Below are 13,251 nucleotides of genomic sequence, written 5' to 3'. Positions count from 1 at the left end.
TTTTGAAGTGCTTTATGTAGCTCTATATAGTCTAGGTGATAAATCCTGTTTGATATTTGTACTGGCTACTGTATACAGGCCACCAGGGCACCATACAGACTTTATCAAAGAATTTGCAGATTTTCAATGGGAGTTAGCTTGGAAGAACTCAATGTTGCAACAAAAATGATTGACTCTCTCTTTTCCAGCACTTTAGACCTTTGCGCTTAAATATTCACATTTCGCATTTTGTGGAAGGAAATTGCATACAGAAAGACCTTAAAAACAACTAGATCTGCTTACTTCGACTCTCTTAGAAGAGAACAAACACAACCCTAGGTATTTATTTGATATAGTGGCTACTGGCTAGATTGTAATTGATAATTGTAATGCTGTACTGGGTGGTTGTCTTGCATGCTTAATAAACAAACTCCAGCTGGTCCAAAATGCAGCAGCTTGAGTTCTTACTAGAACCATGAAGTATGACCATATTAGCCATGTTCCGTAGATACTGCATTCGCTCTCTATTAAACAATGCATACATTTTAAAATCTTGGTAATTGCTTACAAAGCACTAAATGGTTAAGCTCCTCAGTATTTGAGTGAGCTCTTAACGCATTATAGTCCTTCACATCTATTGCGATCTCAAAATTCTGGCCAGTTGATAATACCTAGAATATTAAAATCAACTGCAGGCAGTTGATCCTTTTTCTATTTTGCACCCAAACTCTGGAACAGCCTTGTTTGGGAAAGGATTTAGTTTAAATCTAGACTAAAACATCTGCCTTTAACCTAGCATACACAAAACAATTGTTAGGCTGAATAAATTAGCTCAACCGGAGCCGGGAACGCTTCCTATAACACCCAATGTACTTGCTACATTGTAAGAAGAATGGCATCCACACTAATATTAGTCTGTCTCATCCTTATCCCGAGGTTACCGTAGTCAGCTGGATCCGGTCCAAATCCAGATCAGATGGTGGACCTGCACCTAGCCACGACCAAAACGCAGCCCTGAATGTCAGCAGAGACCGTGTCTACTAGGCAATCCCCTGTGAAGGCCCCGTTGACATGACAGCCATCGACACGGATCCTCAGCAGAGACCATAAGAACCAGACAGGTCGTCCGCACAGACCTTATGGCCAGCTTTGGCTCCGGCGTGATGAATCCGATCTTCAAGCAAAAGGAACTGGATGAATATTTGAATGCTACCTGTAATGTGGGAGTGTTCTAACCTGTGTTTTGCTGCAGTTACCTGGTAGCTCACCTGCAATCAACTGATTAATTGGTGTCACCTGAAGGGAGCCATTTTAAATTCAGGACACATGCTCATTCTCTCTCTCTCTGTTCTTGCAGCCAGTACTGCAGTAGCAGTGTTGTTATCTCTACAGTCCCCGTTTTATTTTATAATTCAATAAACTATTTTTGATTGACTTCAGTCTTTGTGTCCTTTGCTTGCCTAGAGCCATGGGTTGTAACACTACCGATCCCAATCTGATCCAGCCTGAATCATAATCACACCGTGTTCGTTCGTTGGCCAGAGGAGAACTGGCCCCCAAATTGAGCCTGGTTTCTTCCAAGGATTTTTTTTGCCATTCTGTCACCTGATGGAGTTTGGGTTCCTTGCCACTGTCACCTCATAAGTTGGACAAGTTGGAGACACTTAATATACAACAATATTATTGATCTGACTGTGTGCACTATTGGATGAGAAAAGAGCTGAGCTGGAAGATGACCACATTTTTTGCAGAACTGCTTTATAGATGAAATGAACAAATTTAATAATTGATGATCTTTACAACGGAACTGAACACTGAACTAACTTCAGCTGAACAATAGTCGAAATGCATTATTTTCCTGTTATCACTGTAAAGCTGCTTTAAAACAATCTGTATTGTATAAAGTGCTATATAAATAAAGGTGACTTTACTTGACTACAGTTAAAATTAAAACAGACAAAACATTTTATATTCTGTAATATTCCTTAAAAACATTTTTTTTTAATAAATGTATTATTATTATTATTAATATTACCCCTTCAGTGGCGTGATGTGACGCAACACGACAAAAGCAGATAGAACCCATTATAATCAGTGCCACTGTCTACACGGGTTGTAAACTGCCCTGTTCTATTTCTGACGTACTGGAATGATTTACAATGGTCCCTTTGTTACGTCCTTTAACCGTGGTGGTTAGAAGTACGTTCTACTGCCAATAGTAATATATTTCTATCATAATTTAAACCTAATTTTTATTTTGGCAAGTTGTAGTGAAGAGCTTTGAGTTTCTTATTGTATCTGACAATAGTTTTCTCAAGTGAAATGCTGGTAAAGTGTCTCTTAGAGCAGCTCTGGAGATCAATTTCATATGTCCTCGTGTAGTGAGATGGCAGGTGCTGAAAACACCACAAGCGCCATGCATGCTTGAGGCTTTTAGACGAAAATGAGACATGTACTTCATAGACAGACTACAAGCATTAATATTCTCATTCCGTATTCATAGTTTTTAAAACGCTTAACGTCAAAAACACTATAGTTTGAGTTGCCCCAATAAGGATTCAATTAAGTAAAGTTTAACGCTAATCTAGGATTTGTTGATATAGTTTTTATTTTAAATCGAGTTGTTGCACCACTTAATTTTAAACAGATTAATTACGCAATAAAACGGGTAGAATTAAAGTGGGGTGAATAAGTATTTGATATACTGCTGATTTTTCAGGTTTTCCTACTTACAAAGCATATAGAGGTCTGTAATTTTCCAGAACAAAAATCCAGAAAATCACATTGTATGATTTTTAAATAATTACTTTGCATTTTATTGCATGACATAAGTATTTGATCCCCTACCAAACCAGTAAGAATTCCGGCTCTCACAGACCTGTTAGTTTTTTTTAAGAAGCCCTCCTGTTCTCCACTCATTACCTGTATTAACTGCACCTGTTTTAACTCGTTACCTGTATAAAAGACACCTGTCCACAAACTCAATCAAACAGACTCCAACCTCTCCACAATGGCCAAGACCAGAGAGCTGTGTAAGGACATCAGGGATAAAATTGTAGACCTGCACAAGGCTGAGATGGGCAACAGGACAATAGGCAAGCAGCTTGGTGAGAAGGCAACAACTGTTGGCGCAATTATTAGAAAATGGAAGTAGTTCAAGATGACGGTCAATCTCCCTCGGTCTTGGGCAACATGCAAGATCTCACCTCGTGGGGCATCAATGATCATTAGGAAGGTGAGGGATCAGCCCAGAACTACACGGCAGGACCTGGTCAATGACCTGAAGAGAGCTGGGACCACAGTCTCAAAGAAAACCATTAGTAACACACTACGCCGTCATGGATTAAAATCCTGCAGCGCACGCAAGGTCCCCCTGCTCAAGCCAGCGCATGTCCAGGCCCGTCTGAAGTTTGCCAATGACCATCTAGATGATCCAGCGGAGGAATGGGAGAAGGTCATGTGGTCTGATGAGACAATATTAGAGCTTTTCGGTCTAAACTCCACTCGCCGTGTTATGAGGAAGAAGAAGGATGAGTACAATCCCAAGAACACCATCCCAACCGTGAAGCATGAAGGTGGAAACATAATTTTTTGGGGATGCTTTTCTGCAAAGGGGACAGGACGACTGCACCGTATTGAGGGGAGGATAGATGGGGCCATGTATCGCGAGATCTTGGCCAACAACCTCCTTCCCTCAGTAAGAGCATTGAAGATGGGTCGTGGCTGGGTCTTCCAGCATGACAACGACCTGAAACACACAGCCAGGGCAACTAAGGAGTGACGCCGTAAGAAGCATCTCAAGGTCCTGGAGTGGCCTAGCCAGTCTCCAGACCTGAACCCAATAGAAAATCTTTGGAGGGAGCTGAAAGTCCGTATTGCCCAGCGACAGCCCTGAAACCTGAAGGATCTGGAGAAGGTCTGTATGGAGGAGTGGGCCAAAATCCCTGCTGCAGTGTGTGCAAACCTGGTCAAGAACTACAGGAAACATATGATCTCTGTAATTGCAAACAAAGGTTTCTGTACCAAATATTAAGCTCTGCTTTTCTGATGTATCAAATACTAACATAAACATAAAATGCAAATTAATTACTTAAAAATCATACAATGTGATCTTCTGGATTTTTGTTTTAGATTCTGTCACTTACAGTTGAAGAGTACCTATGATAAAAATTACAGACTTCTACATGCTTTGTAAGTGGGAAAACCTGCTAAATCGGCAGTGTATCAAATACTTCAAGGGCTGATCAAGCAGTAGACGGAGGGTGAACTGACGACAGGCTAAAGAATCCTTATTTGTGCAACCCACCCGTATTTGTACCCGTAGTTGTAAGTGCCGTAATGTACTAAAACAGTGATATTAAAAGATCAAATTCAGTTTACATCTTTTTGATGATGCATGCTATATACAGGCGAGCAGATGAGCCAAGAATATGAACGCTACACGTTTTCTTTATAATGGGTTTCGATGGGAAAAATACGCTTAACGAGAAACCTTGTGTTGCACTAATATTCTGCGTTCATCTGCTTTCCTGTACAAAGTATGGAAAGTCAATAAGGTGTATATTGAATTTGGTATTTTAATATCACTGTCTTATTGCATTAATACTGACAACAAACCCGGTAAAAATGACTGGCGGGCAATGGAGGAGAGCCTTGTTTTGCCCTCCAGATAGGCGTTCCTATAAGCGTGTGACGTCACGTGAAAACTATGAATTATAAGGTAAATTGTATGTTTATGACTGGATTCCACAATTCTCAGCATTTTCTGCTTTGAGGAAATCATAGGGCACACAAATCACATTGATTAAAATTATGCAGACTTTAAACGACATGATTATTTCCCTTAAAATTGTTAAATTGTCATTAATTATTGGCATCAATGTGTTTGCATAATGTCAATCTGTTGCTATGGTGATGAATATGTCAATCATCAGGAGTCCAGGAGTGACTGAAATGTGGCTGTCCACACAATCCACACAAACCACTGCAGTTTCACTCAGACACTCACCATGAAGGAAGTTCAGCGATGTTGTTGTGACTGACGTCTAGAACCTCAAGTTTCCTGCTGTCACTCAACCAGTCGGGCAGAGACGTCATACAGTTCCTGTGAGAGAGCGAACACACACAGCTGATGACACACTTGAGGAAACTTCATGTCCTGATGTGGGTTTGACTGCAGTGATCAGAGAGTAACAAAGATGCGAGTGAGAAGCGATCAAACCAACCTTGAGATGTCCACGTACGTGAGGTTGGAGGCCACAGGACTCACGTCTAACTCTTGCAGCTCTGTGGAACAGATGTCATAAAGCATCAAGCGAGCAAATGGATGTTGTGGGTTAACATGAGGCATAATGGTGTGTGCGCTACCGTTGTTAGATGCGTAGAGAGCCTTGAGCGCGCAGCCACGCAGACGCAGCCGTGTGAGCCGGTTCCTCTGACAGTGCAGAACCTCCAGCCGCGGGAAGACGGACGCGTCCAGCTCAGTCAGACGGTTATCGCGCATGTCCAGCAGCGTCACGTGACGCAGAAACTCTGGCTCGTCCGGCACCACACTGGAGATCTGGTTCAGACTGATGAGACGGAAAATTCAAATAAATATAAGAATAACTTTTATATTGTTAGTAATATTTCAAGATGAACACTGACTGGACTAAAGCAACTTAGCTTTACTTGATTATCTATACATAATTTTTTCTTTTTTTAGAAAAATCTTGTTAAAATGTGACTTTCAAATATGATAATCCGGCTTTTAAGGAAGGTTTATTTGTTCATCTCTCAATCATCATTGTATTGCTTTGCATTATATGCTTTAAAACTATAGAGCTTTGATCATAAAACTAAGCATTAAATACAATCTTACTAAGACATTTTATTGGCAGATATAGAGTGAAGACTGAAATTCATTTGATTTTATGCAAGTAGTTGCTATACTGTTATAAAGATCTCATTGATTTATATTATAAGCATCAGAATGTCATTTTACTTTTTACCGATATAAATACCAACATCTGCACCAAATTGCATATTTTTTGCTCTGGATAAAATTGAGGTGTTTTTTTCCTCCAAGTATGAGCTCCATATTCTCACAATATCATACTACATGAGCCATAAAATCCCCTTGTAGCAAATATTATCCTCAACAAAGGCCTTTTTTTAGATTTTATCTGAAGTTTTTAGTTTTGTCTGAAGGTTCAATAAACTGTTCCATTAAAAAAAAAAAGACATTTAGACTATTATTTCATACAGGGCTCGACATTAAGCCTGTTCACACACTTGTCCTTCGGACAAGTAAATCTGTCATTCACTTGTCCGAGTAAAACATTTGCTTGTCCGGATTGTTTTTGTAAAATATAATCTATTTTGAAGCAATATTCTCACCAGTGTTTAATCAGCTTTGACAAATTTAAATATGCATATTTGTACCTTTTTATAAAGGTAATTTTTCCATAATCTTATTAAATATAGGATATGCTTCAGCTCTCCTTTTATATTCTTAAATTTGATCTAAATTCAATTAGAACAAGACACTATAGGCTGTTACCAATCAAATTAAATAATTTACACTGAAACATTACAGCTGCATTAAATAATGTTATGAGATTATTTTAAATATTTTTGAATATACAAATAAGAAATGTTGGAAAGATGAAACTAAACCACCAGTAGGTGGCAGCATGTGACCGTCTTAATGAGCGAGTCATTGAGACGATTCAGTGAAACGGCTGATTCGTTCAAGAATTCCGCGTTCGTTTACGAATAGGTCATTGAATCTTTGATTCAACCGATTCATTAAAACGCTGAATCATTCACCAACACACACTATTGCTGTGAGATGCGTTACGGTTCTGCTGTGATATTTGTTTGGAACTATTTTCGCTGCTGAAATAGAACAAAAACAGTCCATATTGCTTCTAAAATTTAAGTGACAATGTTAAATAATTGTTTATGGAACTGGCGTATGAAATCAGTGTCATTTTCAGTCGTGATGGTATTCAGGAAAACAACACTCTTGTTAGTGTAATGTTGTAATGTGTAATGTATCATATGTTATAAATATAAAAACTGCACAATTTTAACAGTGTATGTTAACTGAGTTTCTGTGTGTGAGCGGCGCTCATTTGTTTTCGATTTTCTCCTCGAGAGGCTGCGCGAGCCTCAACAGCACAACCTTGTCTGTTCGTTTTATATTATTATCCACTAACGATCGCCACTTACACTAACTGAATGCAGAATCATTATTGCACTTTGGTGATTCCCTAGTTATTTTTTGTTTTGACGTTTTAACCAGGATACTTGTCCGTCGGGCAAGTAAAAACATTTTTCACTTGCCCCTTCAAAAAATCCACTTGTCCCGGACAAGCGTTAATGTCGAGCCCTGTCATATGTCAGGCTTTACATGGTTAACATTAGATAATCCATTATCTAACAAGAAGTAACAATGAGAAATTATTTTTTTTCATCATTTAATAATTTTTTGTTAATGTAAGTTACAGAGAACTTACTTTATAAATGTGCATCACACACTGATTGATTGAGAATCACACGCTAGTAGACTTTCAAAGCAAACTCGCACAGAAAAATGTGCCATTTTGCCAGGAGATGCATGAAAAATTAAAACAATGTGTTCTAAAATCGGCTCAAAATATCAAACATGTTTGATTTCCTCTGACTGTATGGAATCACAGTCTGAAGCTAAAAAACAGTCTGTGCCCATCATGCATCATGTGATTTTCTGTAAAATCTGTCAACTTTGACTGCCAAATATATGCAGACTGATTCTGAATAGCGCTGACTCATCCAGACTGCATATCGGAGCATAGATCTGGGCAAAAGAGTTGTAGTGTATTCCAGCTATAAGTTTATTTAATTCGGTCTGGATGGTGTGATGGTGCTTGTGCTCACCGGAGGTCGATGTGTTTGAGCGTCAGCAGGCGGAAGGTCTGTAGCGTCAGCACCGTCACTTTATTTCCAGCCATACAGAGCCTCTCGACAGCGGGCAACCGCTCCAGCACTGATGGCACCTGTGTGAACTCATTGAAGGACAGACCCAGATAGGCCAGCCTCTGTAGACAGCCCAGCTCCACAGGAAGTGCGCACAGCAGGTTCCCGTCCAGCACAAACGTCTGCAGACTGACACAGAGCTGGACATGAGCTCATGAACAACAACAAGTCAACAAAAAGCAAAATAAAATAAGTTCTATGAATGTTTTGCTAACATTCGCATTATGAAGTTACGAAAAGTTATTTCTGAATGTTCTCTGAATGTTTTAAAAATGTGTTTTCTTGGTTAAACGAGAAGTTCATTTTAAAAGGAAAATTACCCCCCCCCCCCCCCCCAAAAAAAAAAAATTATGTACGCGACTTGTTTTTAATAGCGAGAGACGTTACACTTTCTGTGCAAGTTGAATATGAATATTTTACTTTATAAAGTTTTAAATAGTTTTAAAGACGGATATAGATCTGAGATAGCCCTGGTGGTTCAGTCCAGGAAGATTTGTTTGTAAGGGTAGTGTTTAAATGCACAGTTACCTGACAAATATTTTTTACGTAAACCTGACTCTCAATTTTCTTCCACTCCAGATACGGGTTATACTATATATATTTTTATTTTTATTTTATTCACTTACGAATATTTTAACTTCATTTCTGTGTAAAGCACTTTGAATTGCCACTGTGTATGAAATGTGCTATACAAATAAACTTGCCTTGCCTTGCCTATTAACCCCTGGAGACGTGTGGAGTACGTTTATGATGGATGGATGCACTTTTTTGAGCTTCAAACTCAAAGGACCCCATCAATGCCATTATTAAGCTTGGAAGTGTCAGGATATTTATTAATATAACTCTGTGTTCGTCAGAAAGAAGAAAGTCATATACACCTAGGATGGCTTGAGGGTGTGTAAATCATGCGGTAATTTTCATTTTAAAGTGACCTACTCCTTTAAGAGAACGAAACAATCCATTTTATCATTTCACCAACATTAGAATTGAATGTAGAATCAAAACCTACATTAGTTTTGAACATTCTGAAACAAGTAGTAACATTTAAATAATGTTAGATGAACATCCAACTAAAACTATTTCAGGAAAAAAAGATTGCATGAAAATGCATACGTTTTAGTGCTAATGTTTTGAGAACATTATTAAACACCAGATAACCTTTAACGAACACTCTATTAAATGTTACTGGAAGAACGTTTGTTCATAACTTGAGAACGTTAGCTAATGTTCCCTGTTGGCTGGGTATTACTATGCAAAACATTCTTTCAGCAAAGAGGCCTCTTTGCAGAAATGATCTGCTGGACAAACTTGTGCTTATCCAGCCCTCTCAAGTGTCAAGTTTCCACAGATTTACTGTAGTCTACAGTAAAACTGGAAACTTGACACTTGAGAGGGCTGGATAAACACGAGTGTGTCCAGCAGGTGGCAGCAGTGCAGTGAGTGTCACATGACTGCCTGACTCCACATCACATATTTACTGTCACTTTGGCTGTGTTTAACTCCACTTTTAGATATACACTCGTGAACATCCCCAAGCACTTCCCCTCAGGGATATCCCCACTGCTGTTTTAAGTGAGTTCAACTTTGCTTTCAACTTTCAAGTGGACGATAAGACGCTTATTTAGACAGGCCCTCGACCCCCCAATTTTGACAGAGGGAGAGAGTCTACTCAGCATGTACACTTCAGGCGGATCCATAGATCACAATGCAATATTATTGTGACGTCACAGCAGGTCAAGCTTAAAGGTAGGGTAGGTAAGAATGATCTAAGACACTTTTGTCCAAATTTGTTTAAACTTTCTTTGTATGTCAATACATAATTAAAATGAAAGTACTCTGAAAAAGAGAGTATACAAATTGAGTGACTCTAGTCTAGACTTTTTAATCTGCAATAAACACCACTCATTATTTTCGTCCGGGACGAAACAAGTGATTGGCTTGGGCGACTGTCACTCTCTCTCGCTACCATGGCTACCGCCGCTTTTGCTACAGAATCTGCCCACATGAGCGTAGCCGCGCACCCGTTTGATTTGAGGAGTTCACGAGGTTGTATTTCTGCTGGACAGGTAATCTTTCATTTTGATTATAAATTTTTTTGGTTTATGTTTTCATGAAGCATGTATCACTAGCACATGTAGCTGCCTAATATAGCTAACATAACATTACTTAGCATAAAGTTACAATGTTATACACTTAGCGAGCCATTAGTAGAGATGATAAATACTCAATATGCTTAGCTCAAGTTGATCGCTGTCGTGTTGAATTTCGCAAAATGTAACTTTAGATAACAAAATGCATATGTAAAAGCTAGTACACCGCATCCAGGAACTTTTTTTAGAACTAAGTTAGCTTTATCTACTACCCTCTGTCTAAACTCTTTTACCATGTTCACCGGGAACTTTACCTGCATGTTTATTTCGGCCCTTGGTTTGTTTTTATATTCTCTACCTATGTTTACTGATGTTTTTATCTTGTATCTGTGTGTGTCGTAGACACTGTGTTGTGTGTGTATTTTAAACTTTACCAGTAGCCTATCGGTATTCTAGCTTGATAGTGAGTACTAAAAGACATCTTATCTGTTTATATTCATAATGATAAAGTTAGATTTTTTATTACATGTGATTCTGACATGATGTCACTACATGCACTTCTTCTCCGCTCGCCTCAGGTAAATAATGCGTCAGCTGAGCAGTCGGCGTAGCACGTTCATGTGTTTTGGGGGCGTGGCTTTGGAAAGAGCCCAGAAGGGAGAAGGTGGAGTGAATGGAAATAATGAGCTGTCTTTAAAACAGTCGTGAGAGGTCTACAGACACTCAATTTTTATACTTACATCAGAGTACTTACATTTTAATTATGTATTGATGTATAAAGAAAGTTTAAACAAATTTGGAAAAAAAGTTTTTTAACCAATTCTTACCTACCCCACCTTTAAAGGGGCTATATGCGTTTTTCTGAAATTTAAACTCGCGACTGACACCTTTGGCCAAAAAATAGAATTGCTCTTATTTTCTGCTCGCTCTCGCAGCGGTGGTGACGTCACATCCGCAGACAGCGCGGGAAAAACCTACCCGCCAGAAAATAGGAAAAATAGGATACAGGCTTATAGGTGCACCCACTGTGAGCGGACAAGGTGTCAGTATGCTCATCAGGAGATGTTTGAGTCATAAATGGTAAAATAAAAAGGCTATTGTTACGTTTATTTTGGGGAAAAAGTTGCATATAGCCCCTTTAATTTACCCCTACCCCACACAACTCAAGTAAATGATAATGGAGTTATTTTGACATTAAATCGCATTTAAAACTTTTTTAATACTCATTTAATACAGTTATAGTTTATTGTATTATTTTTTAAAAATATTTTATATTTAATATAAATATATTCATAATTAATATTTGTTTATATTTTATTTTTTAACAGCCCAAGCATACATACAGGCCTATAGAATGGTATGTAAAGAAATTCATAAGGGGGGAAAAAAAAACTGTAAATAATAAATCAGCTACAATGCAAATTCCAAGTGGTCAAGGTCAGGGTGTTGCATTTAAATACATTGCAAGGGTTGCATCAGTAGTGGGCACTCAACACAAGCAATGACCAAACAGCAACCTCCCGTGGTTTCTCTTGAAGCCAACATGGAAGTGACTTAAACTGCAATTAGAGACAGGCTCCAAAAGGGAGTCAAATCTGTATCTCCCCTATGTTAAAATACCCAACTTTACAGCAGAAAAAAATATGTTTACAGCCTGATACAAAAATTGGTTTTGGTCTATATAGCTAATTTTGCCCTTCATGACAACTGTGAGGGGGTGAATTTTTTAACTCATCCGTTTAAATTATACTAAGCCTTAAAGTTCTGCATATTTAAAGGCGTGGCCACTTGAGTGACAGGTGGATTGCCACTATGGTCGAGCTAGGTGGGCATGGTTTCAGCAACTGGGCACCTCAGCTCCACCCACCCACCGCCTCTTTGCCCATTTTCAGTTATCTGGGAGTGACGCGTGGTAATGTGCTGCCAAGATGGCGACGGCCCACTTTAGGCTTCAAAAATGCTCTTCTGAAACCTACGGGTGACGCCACGGACACTACGTCTAGATTTTTTTACAATCTATGGCAATGACGTACATCCGAGTGAACAAAATGGAGGGAAGTTAGAGAGGAAAACAATTTACTTAAATGCACACTCACTTGGTCATTTTGCCCACATCAGGATGGATGGAGGTCAGGTGGTTGCAGCTGAGGTTGACCTCTGTCAGCGTGCTAATGGAGCAGATGTGCAGGGGGAAACTTCCCAGCTGGTTATTAGAAAGATTGAGACTCCGCAAACGGGAAAATCTGCAGGAGAAGAGAGGACATCAGGAGAAATTAAATCATCAGTTCAACACATCACATCACAGTCAGCAACTATTCCCCTCACACAATGTCTGTAGATTTTATAGAGGAATGACACTTTAGTTTACTTCATAAAGTCATGTTTTCATCCATTGTGACCTTAATACTTGTTTTAGTATGTTTTATAAAGTGGATAGTTTCAGTTCGCGATTATGACCTCCTTACATCAGTATTACAGAAAATTCACAAAAAAATATTCATATTCTCCTTTGACAAAGATGTTGGTAGATTTGGGAACTGATGCAGAAGAACGTCTGTTAATCAGCAAACTGACAGTTTTCTAAAGTGACCAAATATTGTCCTGGCCTAATCATACAGAAGCTGATCATTTACAAAATACTGGCTACAACGTGCAGTTGAACACTGTTTTATTTAAATGCTTCGGCAACATGCTTTTATCTCCACTTCTGGTCAGACATGCATTTCCCATTTCCAACAGCAGATGACAGTAGATTCTACTGAGTGGAACAGTAAGTAATTGGATTAATATTATCCCAGACATGTATTTAGGTTAATTCACTTTAAACAGTTATTTTCTTACTTTTCATTTTATATGAATGGCACTGTTTTTTTTGTTTTGTTTTAGTCCCCAACCCACCCAAATTGCTGGAATAAAATGTTTTCTGAATTCTATTGTAATCGTTTAAATTTTAATAAAATAAATTAATAAAAAAATAAAAAAAATCGATTGAATGAATACAAATGTAACAATTTATTAAAATTGTCACACTAATAGTGGCCTATGAAAGGCAGTAAATATATATTTTTTTGTAATTTTCTGTTAATGATATATATTATAAAAACGCTGCAAATCAAATTAATGAACAAAACTTTAATTTAACTAATCTTTTAAAATTTTATCAAATGCATTTTGCCAACAA

The 13,251-nt window shown here is 38.4% G+C and overlaps 1 protein-coding gene across 1 annotated transcript in view; it reads right to left on the bottom strand.

The window, feature by feature from the left end:
* The window catches only part of phlpp1 (PH domain and leucine rich repeat protein phosphatase 1), a 90,232-nt gene that overhangs the window by 21,223 nt on the left and 55,758 nt on the right, over positions 1-13,251 (bottom strand). The window contains exons 5-9 of the mRNA XM_079819467.1: positions 12,167-12,313; positions 7,882-8,109; positions 5,347-5,549; positions 5,205-5,265; positions 4,988-5,083 (exon numbers count right to left, since the gene is read on the bottom strand). Coding sequence (XP_079675593.1) covers positions 4,988-5,083; positions 5,205-5,265; positions 5,347-5,549; positions 7,882-8,109; positions 12,167-12,313 — 735 coding nt within the window. The remainder of the gene's footprint in view (positions 1-4,987; positions 5,084-5,204; positions 5,266-5,346; positions 5,550-7,881; positions 8,110-12,166; positions 12,314-13,251) is intronic.

The sequence above is a fragment of the Gobio gobio genome (assembly GCF_949357685.1).
Source record: "Gobio gobio genome assembly, chromosome: 6".
Classification (NCBI taxonomy): Eukaryota; Metazoa; Chordata; class Actinopteri; order Cypriniformes; family Gobionidae; genus Gobio; species Gobio gobio.
This window is presented reverse-complemented; position numbering and strand designations above follow the sequence as displayed.